This window comes from Mastigoproctus giganteus, chromosome 9 (genome assembly GCF_048544385.1).
Source record: "Mastigoproctus giganteus isolate SK-2022 chromosome 9, ASM4854438v1, whole genome shotgun sequence".
Taxonomy (NCBI): domain Eukaryota; kingdom Metazoa; phylum Arthropoda; class Arachnida; order Uropygi; family Thelyphonidae; genus Mastigoproctus; species Mastigoproctus giganteus.
In genome coordinates this window covers 126,774,424-126,795,697 of record NC_143583.1, presented here as the reverse complement: position 1 = coordinate 126,795,697, position 21,274 = coordinate 126,774,424, and the positions used below count along the sequence as shown (strand labels likewise).

The window sequence follows — 21,274 nt, the reverse complement described above, 5'->3', positions numbered from 1 at the left end:
CACAGTTTATTAAGCATAAATTTATTATTAAAGTATATAAAAAATAAGTAAATGTTTAAAAAATGAGTAATAAGTAAAAAATAACTAAAAATTAGTAAAAAAATAAGTAATAAGTAAAAAATAAGTAAAAATTTGTAAAAAAATAAGAAAAAATAATTTCATAATAAAGTTTTTATAGAATATTCCCAAATTTTTATTGATTTCTCATCCAACACACAATGCCGACTTCTTACTGTTTGTGTCTATTGCTGAATGCATTTCCGAAGCAGCCATGAATCGACATATTTGCTGCATCGAAGCGTGTCAGCGGTGGGCCTACAATTTTAATTAAGAAATAGTAGCGAAGAAATTGTTTTTGTCATGTCTGGTTGGGCTGACGATCAGATTCATTTGTAAAAATCCTCATTCACATTCACTCGATGAAATTGGTATCGTACTCAGAGCGTTCATCAAATGCTCTTCAATTTTTCCGAAAACCGTCTTTTCGATTAGGTATTCCTGAAATGGACGAATTATCTCTCTTTCCTTTGACTGAAAATTCACAATTATCTAACTTCATTCTCACTAAATGCCAACATTTCATGGAAAATGCAATGCACTAATTTTTCTCGAATCACTCAGTGCGGCCGACAAAAGAATTCTAACTTTGAATATGTCCTTTGTACGAGAAAAGGTTGGACATCACTGCAGTAGAAGGCTTTAACCAGAGCCCATTGGGACTACCCCTTGATCTGCTCACTGTTGACCAGCACGATTTCTCCGTATGTGGGGAGGCGCCTCCGTAGCCAGGTGGGAAGGAGCAGCAGTGCGTAGCACACGCTTCTTGATTAGACCGGGGTTCGAGCGCGTCACCACCAAATACGGAGGATGTGGAAAGGTCAGGGAATGACCACCGCATATCCCGGAGCAATGTGGCCTTAGTTGCTAATGCTCCTAAAAACCAAATAACTAACTAGCTAACTAATCCGTATGTGGGACAGGTGGTCGGATAGGCTTTACCAGGTATCACTAAGTTTTAGAATGGTAATCCCTTTAGCTCTATCAATTCTTGCTTAGCAGCAGCACTAATTTCCTAAATTGGCTGAAGGCCAGAAGTGCGAACAGTGTGTACGCAGTTAAGTCTCTCCTAAGCCGTTCGTTATATGAAATTTTCTTCGCTCAACTGAAACTATTTAAATGTAATTTCCAAGGGGATTCAAAAAAAAAAAAAATGCTCTAAAAGGAGTTTGTTAAACAGAGGTCCGACTGAGTCATTTAGAATTCTAAAAATGGTTATAAAGTTTTATATAGAAGATATCTTAACAATAGACAGTGAGATGCAAATTTAGTTAAATAACTTTAAGCTTATTTGAAAAGTAGGTAAGCATGCAAAACAATTTACACAATATTACAAATTTCGAAGTGTACAGCATCCAAATATCACACGTCACTTTTAATAAAGGTGCCGGTATGCCATACCATTGCGTACCATCTCAATTTATATTTTTGTGCAGTAGCATTCATCACAATGACATAGTATGCATTGTGCATAGTATTTGGGTCAGATGGCACCAGTGGTTTCCTACATCTGAGCTGTAAGTACTCTTGTGAAGAAATAAAATACAGTACCACTGTAGAAGCCAGAAAAGTGTTTTGTGTTATGTGTGTAATGTTGTGTTCTGGCCATAGGGCCGCAGAATAGTGGGACCCCACATTGCCCACACATGCTGCTAGTAGATAGCCAGGCTGCTATTATTCTCTGGCTGGTCTCTGCTAGGGTCACCTGAGCTTCCTGGATGGACATAAAAAAAAAAAAAAAAAAAAAAAAAAGAAAGAAAGAAAGAAAGAGTAGAGTGTGGGGGGAAGTACAGGGTGTACACAAGAAAGATGGGGATGAAGATGAAGGCATTCCCCTGATTATCATAGTGCATAGTGTTAGGGTCGGGCGCCACCTGTGGTTTCCCACATCTGCACCATATGTACACTGTGAAGAAATACAGAACACTGTAAATGCCAGAAAAAGTGTAGTGTGTTGAATGTGTACTATTGTATTGTGTTGGGTTCTGTTCTGTGTCCTGGCATTTGGCCGCGGGATCCCTGATGGGACCCCACGTTGCCCGCACACACCACTAGGAAGTAGAAAGGCTGCCCATTATTCTCTGGCAGGTCCTCATCAGGGTTGCCTGAGCTTCCTGAACGGAGACTAATTAAAAAAAATAATAATAATAAAATATATATATATATATATATATATATATATATATATAATGAAATAAATAAAAATAAAAAAAATTAAAAATTAAAAATTAAAATAAAAAAAATAATAAAAAATATATATATAATGAAATAAATAAAAATAAAAAAAATTAAAAATTAAAAATTAAAATAAAAAAAATAATAAAAAATATATATATAATGAAATAAATAAAAAAAAATTAAAAATTTAAATAAAAAAAATAATAAAAAAAATATAATGAAATAAATAAAAATAAAAAAATTTAAATTAAAATAAAAAAATAATAAAAATAAAAAAAAAATAATAAAAAAATAAAATAAAGGTAGAGTGCGGCAGTACAGGGTGTACGAAAGAAGATGGGGGATGAAAGTAAGAGTAAGGAGATGTAGGTGAGGGCATACCCTATGTGGAGCATATGCCCCACCAGGAGAAAGGGGGGGAGGGGATAACTCCAGAAGGGTAGAAAAGCCACTCAGCGAGAGTGCTGAGTGTGACTTATATTTTGCAGTGGAGTGGTCAAGACCACTGGAGCCTACCCAACCATGTGGAAAGTTAGCAGGTAATCCTACCCTGGATGTTCCAGGGTTAGCAAGTCAATGCTGGTAAAACGGTCAAGTACAGATTTTTTATTTGAAGTTTGAGCAAATCTCTTACAGGTTTGTATCCCTAGCTTGAGTTGGTTGTAGAGTCCTGTGCCTAGAAAAGAGGTTCTGTGCGTACTCCATTAATAATTTGTAGTATTGTTTGTCAGAAATTAACAGGTGCTCCTGTCCTTGAGGTATGTGTTGGAGTCTGGTGTACAGTGTTCCTCAAAGATCGTCATAAATTGGGCAGTTATAAAGCAGATGGTCCCAATCTTCAATTTCTCCACCCAAGGTAGTCAACTTATGATTTATAGAGCCGTGTCCAGTTATAATATATGTACAGTAGAGGCCAGGAGAGAACCAAGGCGGCGACTTTGGATAAACTAGTTTGACATCCGGGATGAATTTCCTAGTTATTAGGCCCTTGTCCGTCTCCTCCCTTGATTATCAGTGGAACATAAGTTCCACCAGGTGAAAAGGGCAAGGGAACCCAGGGAAGAGGAAAAGACATCCAATGAAGATGCTGGGTGAAGTTGCCAATCGGCATTAGAGTGGTTTTAGGACACTGAATCCTACCCAGTCCGAGGACTGGGTTAGCAAAATCATCCTATCCAGCATACAGGATTGGCAGTTCCTACCCTGAGAGTCCCCAGGGTTAGCTTGTTCAGGTGATAATCCTAACCCAACCATGGGTTAGGTTAGGTTGAGTTAGGTTAGTGTGATCCTACCCTCATGGAGAGTTAGCAGAGCATGTGAGTGTTTCTGGTCAGGCCAGTTTGAGTTAGCTTTAGGTTGAGAGTGGGCTAGTCAGGGTTGTCTGTTGTTGGACGAGCCCAGGAAAGTCCTGCACCTGACTTTCTAGTATGGATAGTCTGCTCTAGCTTAGGACAGGTACAAGTAGTAGAAGTCTACATTGGGGCATCAATGAGTATGCCCAGGAAGGTCAGTGGAGGGATCCTTTGAACTAGGAGTCATTGGCTTCTAGTGACCCAGGGGACATATGATTAGTGATCTTCTTCACACGAACAGGTCCTGAGCAAATCATGAGAATGCTTTGTAGTAGTTCTCATCATTTAAGAGGTGTTCCTTCCCATGGGGAATGTCCTGAATGTGGTATAAAGGATGGATCTTAGGACTTTATGTGAGGGACATTCATAGACGATATGGTCCAAATCCTCGATGCTGCCGCAGTGACAGTGTGGATCCTCTGAGATACCCAGGGAGAACAGTTTAATGTTGATGGAGCCATGCTCCATCAGAAGAAAGGTAGTGTGAAGGCCAGGAGAAAAGCAAGCAGGAGGCTTAGGAAAGACTTGAGCAAATGTTAGGAATAAACTATTTCATAATAGGACCTTTAGGTGAGTCAATCCATCTAGTTTTACAAGTCTGAATCAGAAATGCAGCAAGGGACTTTTTCTCAAGCTTGTGATAAATGGTGAGATCTACAGTGAAGCCTAAAGAGGTGGCAGGGAAGTCCCTGGAGATACAGAAGTGAAGACTATGATGAATAACCTCCAAGTGTAAGAGGAGGATGCCCGTGAGAACCTGAAGGGCCGGGGTGTCACTGTACAGCAAGCACAGGTGATTGTCAGAAGAATGCTTCCTCGGATGGTATCCAGTTTTCTTTGGTTTCGATTGATGACTGCCAGGGGAAATTAGGCCTATGCACAGCAGCAGCAATTCAGTTGCTTCAATGCATAAACTCTGGACAGGCGACGTTTGAAATGCTGCAGTAGGCATGATGGTAAACTGAGTCGAGCAATCAAAGTATGCTGTTTCTAGTGGATGTGTACACTTGGGACCCATAATCTAATTTAGATCGGACAAGTGCACAACACAGTCGCAGTAAAGTGCAGTGGTCCGCTCTGAAAGTATTGGATGAGATCGCTCGTAACAGGTTCAGTTCTGCTTCTGCACTATGTCTGCAGTTGATGGTTATGAGGTGAAAATGTCAACTTCTTATTGATTATGAACCCCAAGAATTTTTTTTCGGGTGCTACAGGAATGATATTTTTTTCTGAGCTTGAGTTCTGGTTCAGGGTGAAGGTTTTGTTTGCAACAAAAGTATGTGCAGAAGGTCTTCCGAGATGAGAATCTGAAACCATTAACCATTGCCCAAAAATTGATGTTACAGAATGCTGCAACTGTCTTTCAATAACCCTCATGTTACATGACTGTGGAAAGATGTTAAAGTCCTTAGGGGGGGGGTTAAAGAACTATTTTTTAGACCCACCTCCCATATTTTGCTAAAGAACTCTTCTTTAACCCACCTCCCCATATTTTTCTGTTTTTGTTATTTTATTTGGTTCAGTTCATTTCACTCTACTGGTTTTCCATGCTACTGGCAATATATTCTATTTTAATTTAGCTTATTATATGCAACATGTAGTGGATTGTGCTTTTCTGCTGACACTGAGATTAGCTTTTCCTATTATTTTTCTTATTTATTTTAATATATAATTTTTATTTCTCTATTTAATTTTAGATTAATTTGATCATATATATACATACATATATATATATATATATATATATGTACATATATATAAATAAAAGCAGTAAAAGTTTAAAAATAAATTATCTAATTTATATGTGTGTATATATTAATGGCTTGTAAAAACCTTAAAACTGCTGACAAATGGTCGTTGTCTGATAAAATCTGACTGAGTGTACAAGGCCCAGTCAGATGAGTAAAAGCGTTAAAATATATATTGTGAATATGGGTAAAATTAACGTAATCGATTAAAATATACTTTATAGATAAAATTGTGTTGCATAATGGAATATGAGACTCGCATATAGGAGGGTCATCTGCCCTCAGAAGAAACAAATGTGTTAGATGACTGCATCCTATGTGGAGTTGAGCAAGAACTTCCTCGCTACGATACCTGCACAGATTAGACTGCCATGTTTCGATTACAGGCTTTATCTGGTATAATTTTTTATTTGTTCTCTCTCCATGCCATAGTTCTTGCCATTGGGGGTATATCTTGGTATGTATTATTAGCCTGTAGTCTGTATAGGACACTGACAGGCAAATATTATTAGTGGGAGTTGCTGATTTGGCTGCAGTGTTGGTCAATTCATTTTCCCTAATCCCGATGTGGCTAGGATTCCAGCAGAAGCGAATATCAAACTTGTGTTCATAAAGAGAATTTATCTTCTGCTGAACACGACAAAGAACTGGATGGGAGTTGTATCTTAAGGATAATAAAGCCTGTAATACACTCAAAGAATTGGAATATATTACTGACCTTTGGTATTGACTAGTTCTAATATGATCCAAGGCTAACTCTATAGTATGCAGCTCTGCAGTGCATATGCTAGGCTCAGGAAGAATCTACTGAGATATAATAGGGTCTGGAAAAACAGCTGCAGATCCTACACATGATTTCGACTTCAAGCCATCTATGTAAACTGGCAGGAAGTCTGAGTATTCGGCTCGGTGTGTTGAATAGAGCTGCAGGTAGACAGATGGAGTCTCAGACTTTACCCAGTTCTTAAGGGAAAAGTCGCATGATGGAATATGACCATGCTAGGGTGGAAGAGTTTGCTTTGGTGTTGGTGCAGGCAGATATGATGTTTTCTGAGCAGTGCAGATGGTCTGCAAGAGTAGCTCATGGTGTCTTGTCAATGATATACAGGAATTTTTCTAGCAGGGATAAGAAGTGATTATCCCCTTGTATAAGGCAATGGTCAGGCCACACCTTGTATACAGGTCTGGAGGCCTCATTTTAAGAAGGATGTAGAGCTGCTGGAATGAGTGCAGAGAAGGGCAACAAGATTAGTGAATGGAACAAAAGGTTGCTCTTACGAAGAAAGGCTTAAGTTTTGCAAATTACAGCGTCTGGAGACTAGACACCTGCGAGGTGATCTGATTGAAGTGTATAAAGCCTTGAATGGTTTGAGCATGCTCAATGCTGATGAGATTCTTCCTCTTTCTCAGAATAATCCCCTAAGAGGGCATAAATTCAAATTGAGGAAAGTGAGTTGTAGGATAGATGTGTGGAAGTTTGCCTTTAGCCAGTGGGTGGTTGATTGCTGGAACAAATTTCCATCTGTCGTTGTAGAAGTTGATAGCTTAAATAGATTCAAGGCAAAGCTAGACAAACATCTGGAGTGAGTGGATGGGTAAAATGAGGGTTTTTTTTTTTTTGGCTGATGCTATATAAGCTTGCTTTCTTGCATCAGGTGCCTTTACTAATGCTAACCTTGTCTACCGTGATGTGAAACTCTCTGAGTAGCTCTTGGACATGAATAACAAAAGGTCGGTTGTCAGTCTGATGGGCATTGTACAAATTTTCCCAACATGGTTCAAAAATGGATTTCAGGCAAGGATTTCAGTTTTAAAGCATACTTTAAAGACAACTGCTTACGTCGAAGCAAGAGTGGTGGCTCATTTGCTTCAATGTATAGGCTCTGAACAGATGTTCAAAATGCTCCAGTAGCGATACGATAGTCTGATGGTGGACAGGGTCTAGCCATCGAAGGACACGGTCTATGACTGAAGTGTATACCTGGGAGCCGCAATCTAGTTTGGATCATACAAGTGCATGATAGATAAGTAGTAAGGTGTACTGGTCTGCTCCCCAATGAGTAGAGGAGAGAGAACAAAGAATATTTATTCTTCTCGCGCACTTTGTACGAAGTTGACGAATATGTTCTAGAAAGGTCAACTTCTTATCAAACAAGAGTCCGTAGAATTTTGTGTCTGACATTAGTGAAACAGCATTCTCTCCGAGCCTTAATTCAGGTTCAGGATGAATATTACGCTTCCAACAAAAGTGTATGCAAATGATCTTCAAGAGAGAGAGAGAGAGAGAGAGAACAGACCCAACAAGAACTTGGAACGAGCAGTTCATTAAAAAAGTTTTTAATAAAAAGGGCTAGATGGTCCCTAAGACCCATAACATAGATATCCTTTAAAATTCCAAATCTCCAAACCAGGTCATATGTCATATGCTTTTTCCATATCAAAGAAAACTGACACCAGGTGCTCGTTTGAGGAAAGAATCTTGAATAGGTGTTTCCAGTCTTATAAGCCTGATGTAGCCGAGTGGTCAGGAGCGAGAGTGCATAGCACGCGTTCCTTGAGTAGACCGGTGTTCAAACCCGTGACTACTAAATACAATAAATATTTGTATTGATGATTTATTGTAAACTCTATTGACTTGGTTATCGTGCCAGAGTATAAACAGAAGATTTAATTTTATTAAATGATCAAGTGTTGACCTGTTCCCTTCAGAAGCCACATTGTATTTTGGAAAGGAAGTCATTTGTTTCTAAATACCACAATGGGCATTGACCATCCTTTCTAGGATTTTGCACATGCAACTTGTTAGAGCGATGGGATGGTAGTTGTTCAGAATTTTGGGAACCTTTCCTAGCTTAGGGAAGGTAAGAATGATTGCCTTATGCCAGGAGTCCAGAAGCTGACCTTCAAGATATATTCTGTTGCACAGACAGAGCAACCGATCTATAGATTCAGATGAAAGAATCATCTCATAATGCATGGCATCTGGCCCAATGGTGCTTGCCTTGGATAGAGACAGAGCAGCTTTCATTTCCCATTCTGTGAAAGGCTGGTTGTATGCTTCACAGTCATTTTAAGATAATTTTAAAGGTTGTCTTTTAGCTTTTTTTGAGAGCCAAAAACTCAGGGGGGATAGGATGTTTCACTTAGGCAAATGTCTATCCAGGAGTGTTCACAATTGCAGTTGACTCTGCAATTGTAAATCCATTATGCTCTAGGATTAATGTAGTGTACGATGTGTATCTGCCTGTCATTTTCCAGACTTTATCCCAGATGAGCTTAGGAGGCACTCTCTGGGGTGATGAAAGATGTGAAGCAGATCCAAGATTCCTTCCGACTCTGACATCTGATGTAACATGGTTTGGAGCATCACATTTGAAGGCTATTAGATTATCTGTGGTGGGATAATGATGAAATATCCTCCACACCTTGTTTTGGGCCTTCCTTGCTAATGTAACTATCACAACAGCATCCACGGCAAAAAAATAACTAACTGGAAGGTGCAGGAAGCCTGGACTGCGTCCAATCACATTCCAATTCAGTATATGACATAACCAGATATAATATTAGCTAGTCAAACTGCACAAAATTTACTGTAACTCTAAATTCTACCTTCCAGGGAATTTCTCCATATAACAATGAACAATTACACCCCAAAGAACAGGTATCTAAATGCACTAAATTAGTCATAAAAGCCAGTGATGCCTCTTTCTGAAAAAAACCAAGAAAAATGAAGTCCCCTGGTGATGTCCCAAAATAGAGACTCCCTGGCAAAGGGTGCACTGGTCAAGAAAGCGTTTTCAGAGGTCTAGATCTAGCTCACCTCCAGTAGAGGTGTAAGCCTGGAGGGAGGCATACTGCTCCCTTAGGAACACGTACACACAATTAATGAGACAAAAATAAAAAAATCATGGAGAGCAGATCCTTGGGGTGTTGTGTGCTGCATAGTTACCAACAAGCTGTCAAAATGCGATGTTACCCACACCACTGATACCATGACAGGACAAAGCAACATACACTTGTGACAGAACAGTCAATAATATACTTGACTCTGTTCCTTAAGGATGACCAAGCTTGAACAAGCCAGCATTTGCAATGAAAATGAGGCCTATGCAATTCCAGATATGGAACCCCCTCTTCACAATAGAGCAACTAAATAACGCAATAAGCAAGACAAAAGAAAAATGTACCGGCTATAATCTTTTAGAACCTGAAATGATAAAAACTTGACTAAAAGTCACCACCACCTTCAGCTATATAATAACTGTCTAAACAAAGAAGTATTTCCTAGCCCATGGAAACTAACCAATTTCAGATTACTCTTCAAGAATATGGAAAAACCTCCCAATGAACCAAAGTCATACAGACCAATAGCCTTGTTGTACTGGGCAAGAGACTGGAAAGAATGATATTCTGGCACTTAAAAACACATTACCTAAGTGTAAAACTCCATCGGATGGACAGTTTGGTACCAAACCGGGATATTCGAATAAGGATGAAATGAATAAATTAATGACAGCAGCACTAACTGCACAAGAAAATTAGATGCTGGCTATTTTGATCAACTTTGCAGGTGCCTTTGATACCTTATGGTGGCCCAGCATTCTCAGGAGCCTACACCATGCAAAAGTACCACAGAATCTATACAACTGTATCAAGGATCATCTAAATAATAGAAAAATTGCAGTGACAACAAGATTTTAACGTGTATAAAGAAATGGAGCACTTTAGGACTATAAGCCTCAGGTTGTGAAATAGTTAACTGATGTGTCAGTTAACTATTTCTTTATACTGGCACGTCAGTATAAAGAAATATTAGCGGTGGATGCCCATAGGGTTTAGTGCTGATCCCTATTTCTGGAACCTAGTGCTGGATGAGTTCTTTGGGGCACATATAGGCCAGGTGGACAAGGTCGCTTTTGCAGATGACCTTGTTCTCCTTGTGAAGGTTAACACCAGAAGCACCCTTGAAGATAATGTAGAAGGTTGGAAGACGATTCCAACCTTCTGCAGGAATGGGCAAAAACCCACTAGTTGCTTATCCCAAGCACAAAACCAAATCCATTCTATTAAAAAGAAAGTTATAAGAAGACCACCTCAGATAAAGATTGCAGACAAAAGAATAGCCTTGATAACAGAGTTCAAATACATGGAAGTAATTTTTGACTCTGAACTAACCTTCTTCCCTTATCTTGCATATGTTGGTAACAAAGTGAGAAGCTATGCTGATGTGATTGCCAAAATTAGCAGAACTGACTGGGGTTTAAAAAGGAAGATCCTCCCACTTATCTACAAGGCTGTCTTTCTCCCAGTAATAACCTATGGGGCTGGAGCCTGGTTTCCTAGGATGGTGTTAGCCAACAACAGAACTAAGCTAGGATCAATCCAGCATGTCATTTTTATCAAATTAACTAGGGCATGCTGCACGGTCAGTACCCTTGCCTTGCAGGTTCTGGCTGGTGTGCTGCCACTAGATTTGGAAGTAATAAGAAGAGGCTTGAACTACAGGCCTAGAAGACAAATCTCTACCAACATATTAGGGATTAACCTTGACTTTTTGATTCCAAACAGGAGAGAAAGCAAATACTTTCAATCCTTCTATACCACCAAATGAGGATTGAATGAGACTGTCCTACAAATGTTTAGCTGTTGTACCCGGGATACGTATGAAAAAAAAAAAAAAAATCTACATACTATCTCCAAGTTAAGTAGTACAAATGAGGGTGTAAGACCCAGTCACTTGTGTAAACTATGCGGTGCCTGTGTGAATGTAATGAGTCTGTGTACGTGCACACGCACACGCAGGTGTTCAAAGAAAGTGCATCACCTAGGAATTGCACATTTCTAGCCCTTTTTTGCGATAGTATGTTACATTAATAATTAGCATCACAAATAGATATACAGTGGATTCCGGTTATTTGGGCCACCGGTTATTCGGGGCAGCCATTTATTTGGGGCAAATCTTAAAAAACAGAACCCAATCGAGAAATTATAGGGTTTACTTCGCCTAATTGGGACAACATGCCGTTTAATCGGGGCAGGAGATTGCAGTACTGGAGATTACCCTACGATTGTCTCCGATTGTACATGGTTCGGTTGGATTTCTGGAGGTCACAACCATAAAACAAAAACAATTAGCAGTCACCTGTTTAGTGGGCTTTTCTGTTAGTGCAATCTATCATAAATGGATAATAAACTTGATATTTAAGAAGCTGTTCCGCTTGCTTTTCATTTTTGGTTTCTACCAAAATATCTCTGGATCATAGCAGTTTCACTGATTTCAGTGACCCTTCCAAACCCTTTTTGAATAAAGAAGGGCGACATCTTCCCAATGAGTTTTTCAGTAGTGGAATGAATTATCAGGAAGCGTGGTGTAGGTCCTGGTGTTTCTTCTGCTCTGGGCCATTTAGCTACACTGTTAATATTGTTTTCAAAGGAACTATCATCTGGCACAGACTGTGTTTGGGTCCCAGAAGAAAAATTTTGATTATCAGCATTCACGAATGCTTGTTTTTTGGTTCAGTGCCCAGGTTCCCCATCCACCATGTAACCCAAATGAGATATTCACTACCCATCAAGCGATAAGTGTGCTTGACAGTGGGATGCCAAGGCTACCCAGACACTATACCCGCACAACCGCTGCCCTGAATCCTGTCCCTCAGACCATGAGGGTAGGGGGCATGGCAGGTTTTGCCTGCAAGGGTCAACAATGTTGACCCTTGCAGGCGAAACCACTAGCTGAGTGATTCTGGCTGAGCCATCCAGGACCATCTGTCTTGTTGAAGCAGGGGCCAAAGTGATGTGATGAAGCTGGGCCCCTCATTCACCAGGACCCCCCCCCCTTCTGCATTTCACTGGGTTGCAGTGCATGCCAAACATACCAGATTCCTGTGGTGGTAGCCTGGAACCTAGGCTGTGGGTGTTAGAATCCAGTGATGCTAATCTAGAGAACCAGAAGCATCACTAAGAGATCCCCTCACTACATACAGGTGCTGCCGTTGAAGAGTCCTTTGGAGTCAATAAGCTTTTGCTACCAATGCTGTAATGCATTCATTCTAGTTGCAAAGAAAGTTTTCTCTTTGGCCTCCAGGAATGCATCCATTATAGCAATGATTTCAAATTAGGAAATAGGTGAAAGTCTGATGGTGTTAGATCTGGTGAATATCGGGTATGGTCCAAGATTTATTTCAGAGCCATACTTATGCAGTGGAGCCATGGCAATGACAGACATGTGAAAAGGCATGTTGTCCAGGTGGAACAAGACCCCTTTGCTGAATTTTCTTTGGCATTCATCTTTGATGTTTTCTCAAAAATGCTTCATAGAATCTACATAATGTGCTCCTGTGACTGTCTAGCATTTCTGAAGGTAAGATGCTGCTAGCATTACTCTAGCAGCATCTGAAAAAATTGTTGCCATCACTTTGTCGGCAGAAGGAATAGACTTGGCTCTATTTAGAGAAAGAAAAGAACTGTTTACACTATGTGGACTGCTCCTTTGTCTCTGGCTGAATGTGATGGATCCATGTTTCATCCATGACAAACCCAGAAAGAAAATTTGCTTTATCTGCTTGAAAAAATGCAAATGTTCACTTGACTTGACAACTCTTGTGCTTTTTTGATCCTCTGTCAACAACTTTGGGGCCACATGATAACAGAGGTTCAGATGAGATGCTCATAACACTGACAATGAACTGAACTGTCGCTCGTTGATCACTCATTACCAGATCATGCACATTGTCAATGAATGGAGTGATAGAGGTTGAAGGTCTTCCACAGTGTAGGTCATCTTCGAAGTTCTCCTCTCCTTGTTTAAATACTGGTTTCCTTTTTAACCATGGAGTAGGAAGGAGCACTCTCACCCAATGTTGTTACTTCAGAAAAGGCATTAGTACCTTTTCTCCCAAATATTGGACAAGTGCATGGTGACAGATTTTTTCCACCTTTCTTTATTTGCACAATAAAGTTGTATGAATAAGAAAAGATTACTTAAGGATCAGTAATTAAAAGAAGGCATCATTGAATTTCAGGACCTGTAATTAAAAGGTGTTATTGAATTTCAGGACCTATGTCGATTTTAGGACCTGTAATTAAAAAAAAAAAAAAAAAGCCATTATTGAAACTGCATGAAACTTGATGGGTTAATATTTGAAGTATTACATATTAATCGTGCATAAATTTTTTCACACTGTACTACTAACCTTTCAAACTCAGACTATGAACTTTTTAAACTGACCTCTTAAGCCAAATACTAAACTCTAAAGATATGAACTGCTCAAAATATTTACATTCAGATGCATACTCTAAGACTTTATACAAAAAAGTTTGAATAAAATGAACAAGCAACAATTATTAAAAACTGAAATGGTTTTACTAAATTGGGCACTGATTTGAAAATCTCATTACAGCTGTTTTATAGTATATTGTGGAAAATGAAATGTAAAGTGGCTAGCAAAATCATAAATAGAGACTTGAACAGGAACTGTCAGAAAATTTATGAAATTACATTTTTTGAAAGTGAAATGCCATCTAAAGCATGCAATGATATTTATGACAAAGAATATATATACCAATCATTACATATTTTAAATTGCACAAAAAATTCAGTTGTAGTTGAAAAATAAAAATTCAGTAAACAAGCAGGCTTTATTTAATCTAGCAAACTTACCAAATACCATAATGCTCTTGCTAAGTAATTTGTAGCTTCTACTAAATCTACTTGTTGAATTTCTTGCTTATGTGTTTGCAAATACTGATCCAATGTTCCCATTGGATGATACTCCATGACAAGAGCTAAAGGATCAGATAGTATGACTCCAACAGTTGATACAATTGCATCACACTGCCAAAAGAGCACTCTATCACACTGCGACAAGAAATCCTATACAAATAAAAATTAATTTTATCACAACTAAGGATGGTAAACAAAGTAATAAATACATAATTATTTTTCAAAATAAATTTAAATACTTGAAAATATTGTCAAATATATCTTATTTTTCATTATATAAATTTTTTTATTACTATTTTTCTTATTTCCAATGCCCAAATTTCAATTGTCATAATTTGTGATTATTCTTATGACAAAACTGATGTGACATAAAATACATAAAATAAATTTACACAAAAAAGTTAACATTTTGAGCAGAACATGAGCAAAATATGACATACTTAAAGATTCAACCAGAGAATAACAAAAAAAGAACAAAAAAAGTGAAAAAAAAAAAAAAAAAAAAAAAAAGCTCTTTACTACAGCCAGTTAAATTCCTTTCTCAAAAAGATAAAATATGCAGTAATGATCTGTAACCACTCTGTCCAACTATTGATCCATATTTGTCAAGAATTGGTTTGTAGAATGCAAAAATTTATCATTACAGGTGAGGTGATATGAGCTTCAAATGGGCTCTTCTTTATATTATCACCTTGCATATAGACTTCTTGCTTGAACAACTGATTCTTTTGAAGCAGACTGTTTACTGTCTTCCTGAAAAGTGGTAACATTAAATTCTAAACCCAGCTGATATGCTGTAGTCTTTATGGCATTTTGCAGTTATATAATATATTACTTGGTCTAGGGCAGCTTGGCCAACCAGCAGGTCACATGCAGCCCGCCAGATTTTTATACTACTGACTATATCAGTGGGAAATCATCGACCCCTTCGGTTCTCCCTTGAGCCACAGCAGTCTGGCTACTTTGTGCTCGTTGCTTTGCTGCTCTAGTCTTGGTCATGATTCCATTTAAGTACAATTTAATTAACAATGAAATTTAATAAGATTAATATATTTTACTAATTAAATGATAATACAGTAAACCCCCGCTATTCGCGGGGGTTACGTTCCTGAGAAATGCAGCGAATACCGAAAACGCGAATAATGAGTTATGGCTCCCATAGTAATAAAGGGGTTCCGTTCCAAAGTATGAAATACATAAGAAAAATTAGTCTAAAATTTTGTCTATGTATGTATTATGTACCTTCATAATATGACTATGTACATAGACAGTACGTAGTGAAATGCAAGCATATGGCATCGAAATTAAAATAAGAAACAATTTAATATTAAATGTAATATTTATTAGAAATTTCAAACAAATCTTTCAAACCAGCGCCTTTGCTAGCTAAAAAAACTTATCCCGCCAGTGCTATCACCAGTTTCGCTAAAGTGTTGATAAAGGAGTTTTGCCTTTTCACGAATGATGAGTGAACTTAACGTAATTTTATTTTGAGTTCAGTCTTCTATCCACAGATTTAAAGCCTTTTCCATTTTTTTCTAATTTAACATCACGAGTTATAGAGCAAATTTTTGAAGCAATTAGCGCGTTTTCATGGACACTACGGCAGATTTTTTCTTCAGATTTTTTGATGGATCGTACCGTTGACTCATTGATTTTATGTTTTGCCACTTTCACCATTAGAAATTTTGTCTAATAAATTTTATTTGCCAATGTCATCACCTTCTTTGATATTTTCACATTTCCCTTGTTATTCGTAGCCATATTTTTGTATGGGTTAGAAAGAACTTGTCCACAATAAAGTCACTTCCTTCCGTTAACACACTCGAAAAAGTCTGTTTTACACTGCAAAAAACGGTAGATTTATCACTTTTGTAAGCATATCAATTTATAAATTAATAAATTTATTCAATTTATAAGCATATAAATTAGAAGCAAAGGACGAAACCTTCCATGACAAGTGCATAACACGTACTGATTAGCGAGAAACATCCACGCCGCGATTTTGTCACCCCTCTCCCCCCACTCACTGAGCGCTGTTTTGAGTGGGAAAGATAATTTTAGCCACGCCCATGTTTTTTTATGGCGGAAAATGTTCGCGGCGCTTTAAAATTCACATTTTTTTAGGTTTCATATTTATTAAATCAGCGACCGCGAATACGTGAAACCGCGAATACAGATACCGCGAATAGCGGGGGTTTATTGTACTATACTAAGCTAACAGATTTCTAATACAGTGCTACATATTACACTATCTAGTTCGGGATATATATTATGCTATTCCATATCGATCTAATATACTATAACAATGGCGGCAAGTTACAAATGGTAAAATCTACGGACACTTAAGTATTACCTTTCAAAATTGCTATATAAAGTCAAAATAAACCAACGGGCATGACTAGAACTATTGTTGTTGTTATTTGGTTTTTAGGAGCATTAGCAACTAAGGCCATTTTGCTCCGGGGATATGCAGTGGTCATTCCCTGACCTTTCTGCGTCCTCCATATTTGGTGGCTCACGGGCTCGAACCCCGGTCTAATCAAGAAGCGTTGATTGTGGTGGGCAGGAGTAGCAATACGCATTGTTGTTCCTGCCCGCTACAGAGGTGCCACTAGAACTATAAAGCTACTTCTAGAAAATAATTTAATATGACAATTAGGTCAATAAAATGGCTAATTATTTATAAACAACTTAGTGTTTGCTGGAGCTGCAAAATCTTGTCAAACATGTGGATAACCTCATACCCAATGATATAGGAGGGTTGTCTGCCTTCAGTAGGAACGAATGTTTAGATGACCGTGTCCTATGCGGAGACGAGCAAGAACAACTTCCTCATTATAATTACTGCGCAGACTAGACTGCCATGTTTCAATTACAGACTATCTGGTATAATTTATTTGTTGTCTCTCTATGTCATAATTGCCTCTAGTTTGTATAGGGAACTGACCAGCAATGGTTATTAGTAGAAGTTGCTGATTTGGCAGTGTCGGCCAAATCATTTCCCCTAATTCCAATGTGGCTAGGAATCTAGCAAATATCAAACTTGTGTTCATAAAGAGAATGTATCTTCTGCTGAAGGGGTTAGTAAAATGAATGAAGACGAAATTCATTGTCAAAGAATTCTCACAATGTGAAGAGACAACGTGATATTATGGGAGACTGAAATGTGATGGTTGGAGGGAAAAGGGAAGAAAAGACTGTGGGGAACTTTGGTCTAGGTGTGCGAAACACAAGAGATCAATGCTTAGTGGAGTTTTGTACAGAAGAGAGACCAATGGTAGCAAATACATGGTTTAAGACACCACTACACAGAAGATATACATAGAAGAATCCTGGTGACTCACAAAGGTACCGAATTAATTACATTTTAAACAGAGATACCATAACCAAGTGAAGAAAGCAATGTTCTATCTGGGAGCGGATGGAGATTCAAACCACTCACTCGTGAAAATTAATGTGGAACTAAAATTGAAGCACCTGAACAAAGGGAAATCATTCATGAGATGGAACATTGAGAAATTTAGAGAGGAGAGTGCAAAAAATGTGTTTCAAGATCTGACCAATGTTATTGCTACAGAAGAGACTAAGAACGTTCTAGAGCAAAATTGGTCTTTAATCAAGGAGATGGCTTGTAAAGCTGCATTGGAGGCACTGGAGAAGAGCAAAGAAATTAGGAGGAAGCCTTGGTCACAGATATTTTACTGCAGAAAATGGATGAGAGAAGGAGACTGAAAGGCCAAAAAAATGATGATGATCAAAGAAACTATCATACGTTGAAGAATGAAACTGATAGGAATGTAGGAACAAAAGAACAGTGGTGGGCAGTGAACTGTCAAGAGATTGAAACGCTCGAACAACAAGGTCAGATGGACTTGGCACATAGAAAAATCAGAGTTAATGATAAAGAGTAGCAGAATTCAAACGAGAGCAATGCAGGTTGAAAAGGGAATGACAGTACTGTATTTCAAAGACCAAAAGGAAAGATGGAGAAGATATGTTGAAGAAGTTTATGAAGATTCAAGCACGTACACATGGAGGAATATGGCACTAGAAGAACAAGAAAACAAGGAGAAGGAAATATCTAAAGCTGAATTCAATACAGCCTTAAAGTCTCTTAGCAATAAAGTACCAGGAATTGACAACATACCTGCAGAGAACTTAAAATACAGTCGAGAAAATCTGAAGAAAGCCTTATTTGAACTGATAAAGAAGATATACAGGGATGAACATTGGCTGAGGAATTCTACACATCAATCATTATCTCCATTTCAAGATGACACCAACAGTATGCCAAGACTACAGAACCATAAGTCTTATTACCTATGCATCCAAGATTCTGCTGAAAGTTATCAAAGTCCATATGGAGAGTCACATTGAACAATTTCTGGATAACTCACGGTGTGGCTTTCGAAGAGAGACAGATATAAAGGTATATCAGGCTTAATGTCGAAGTTTGCAGATGATACAAAGGTTGGCAGGGTTGTTAATGACAGTAATGGCAGTCTGCTACTGCAACAGGATCTAGATAATTTGGGCAGATGGGCTAAGAAGTGGCAACTGAAGTTTAACCTTGACAAATGCAAAGTAATGCATATGGGTAGAAATAACCCCAGAGAAACGTACCAACTGTGTGGTACTACACTTAAGGTGGTAGAAAATGAAAAAGACCTGGGAGTAATTGTGCAGTCAGATATGAAGTTCTCTGAGCAATGCAGACAGGCTGCCAGGGCAGGTCATGGGGTTTTGTCAATGATACATAGGAATTTTGCTAGCAGGGAAAAGGAGGTGATTATCCCTCTGTATAAGGCAATGGTCAGGCCACGCCTTGAGTACTGCGTACAGGTCTGGAGACCTCATTTTAGGAAGGATGTAGATTTACTTGAGCGGGTACAGAGAAGGGCAACAAGATTGGTGAGGGGAATGAAGGGATCCTCTTACCAAGAGAGGCTTAAGTTCTGCAAATTGCAGTGGCTGGAAACTAGGCACCTGCGCGGTGATCTGATTGAGGTATATAAGGCCTTGAATGGGTTGAGCACGCTGAATTCTGATGGGATCCTTCCACTTGTTCAGATTACGAACCTAAGGGGGCATAAATTCAAATTAAGAAAAGACAGATGTAGAATAGATGTGCAGAAATTTGCCTTTAGCCAGCGGGTGGTTAATTGCTGGAACAAACTTCCATCTGTCGTTGTGGAAGTTGATAGGTTGAATAAATTTAAGGAGGAACTGGACAGGCATTTGGAGGGAATGGTGTGATTTTTTTTTTTTTTTTTTTGGCTGATGCTGCATAAGCTCATACATTTGCTTTCTTGCATCACATGCCACTACTACTACTACTACTACTAGATTGATGAGAGATGCTATTGGAACATTAAGAGCATTGGGAGAAAAAATTATTAACATCGGAAGAAACCCTTGTGTTTTGTGGATTATGAGAAGGCTTTTGATTGAGTAATCTGGAGAGCACTGTTCCCACTGTATGAGAAAATTGGATGCAAGATGATTATTGGACTGATCTACAACTCACATAGAAGGCAAAATGAGAAGATAAGAGGGGAGAACTGACAGAAAAAGCTGAAGTTAAAAAGGAAGTAAGACAGGGATGCTTACTTTCACCCGGATTGTTCAATGCTTTTGCTGAAGTGATAATAAAGGAGGCACTTGGGAATAAGAAGTGGGAGGTTAAAATAGGTGGAAGTACGTACAGGCTATTAAGTTTGCAGACGATCAGGCCATACTAGCAAGTTGCACTGCTACGCTGCAAAAATGATCAGAAGAGTAAATAAGAAAGCTGTGAAGTATGGAATGAAGATAGACATGATGAAAACAGAAGCAATGATGATTGGTAAAGGTCAATTCCCTTCCGAATTAGGATTGATGGAGTAAGAATAGAACAGGTAGATAACTTAGTTATCTGGGGGCAGTTATTTGCACAGGACATTTCATGTCAAACTGAGATTCGAAACAGATTTGCATGGCAAAACAATTTTTCAAGAATAAACTATTGTTGATTACACAGAAGAACATGTCACAGGAAATTAGGAAGAAGATAATAATGACAAATATCTGGTCAGTGGCATTATACACAGAAAAGATATGGATTCTTACAAGGAGAGACTTGAGGCCTTCAAGATTTGGTGCTGGTGCAGGATAGAAAAAATTAAATGGACTGAAAAAAAGTGTCAAATGCGTAAGTATTAAGATGTGTCCAAGAAGAAAGAAAAATTCTAGGTAGAATAAGACTAACTAGACTCAAATGGTTGGGCCATGTGATTTGACATGGTGGTTTGCCTTTGGATGCCTTGGAGGGAAAACGCCCTGGGGGAAGACCAAAAAATACCTTCATCGGGACGCTGCTGGATAAAACAGGACTTTGAAATTTTGAGGAACTAAAACAAACAGCATAGGAGAGACAACTCATTGGAGAAAGCCCAACAGAGGAACTGACCAGTCACAAGACTGAATTACTGATGATGATAAATAATTCCAGAACTAGGGGCCATAAATTCAAATTACAAGGAAAGAGGTTTAGACTAGATTGTAGGGAGTTTTCATTTAGCCAGCGAGTTGTTGATTACTGGATCAAGTTAACTCAACAGATAATCGAAACTCACAGTTTGAAGCAATTCATAAGTGAACTGGATAGTTATTTATGTGAGGAGGGAGGGAGGTGCATAATTTCTCTACTTTATCTACTTTTCACATTTTTCCTTGATCTATATGGCTAATACTTGCATTGTTTCCTTATCACTTTTAAAGAACCAATTAGTGATGGATATCATGGACCCACTGTTTCTGGAGTCGTAAGGTAGATTTTACTGCAATATATATGCAAAAATATCTAAAATTAACTAAAATTTTATTTTGTTTTATTTAGCTACCTGCATGTGAGTTATTTTAGCTTCTTGTTTCAAGGTCTTCACTGCAACATCACGAAGTTCTCCCCCACTACGCTGCAACCCAGCATAATGAACCATGGTTAATTTTCCTTGCATAATATGCTCTGGTTTGTTGCTAAACACAACTGAATCATGTGGGATACACTGTGCAGAGCAACTGCATTCACCTCTTGCATTTGGTGACTGATAATCTTGGTTAGTTGGGCGACAGAGAAGTAAATGTGTTTTATCTGTATATGAAAATAAAATTATTAAATCAATAAGTAAACAAGGATGTTTTTTAGGACAAGCAATTATATATGCACATAAAAA

The 21,274-nt window shown here is 38.3% G+C and overlaps 1 protein-coding gene across 1 annotated transcript in view; it reads right to left on the bottom strand.

Moving 5' to 3' along the window:
* hop (tyrosine-protein kinase hopscotch) overlaps positions 1-21,274 on the bottom strand; it is a 215,831-nt gene that overhangs the window by 103,100 nt on the left and 91,457 nt on the right. The window contains exons 8-9 of the mRNA XM_090380791.1: positions 20,945-21,192; positions 13,998-14,210 (exon numbers count right to left, since the gene is read on the bottom strand). Of these exons, the coding sequence (XP_090236917.1) occupies positions 13,998-14,210; positions 20,945-21,192 (461 nt within the window). The remainder of the gene's footprint in view (positions 1-13,997; positions 14,211-20,944; positions 21,193-21,274) is intronic.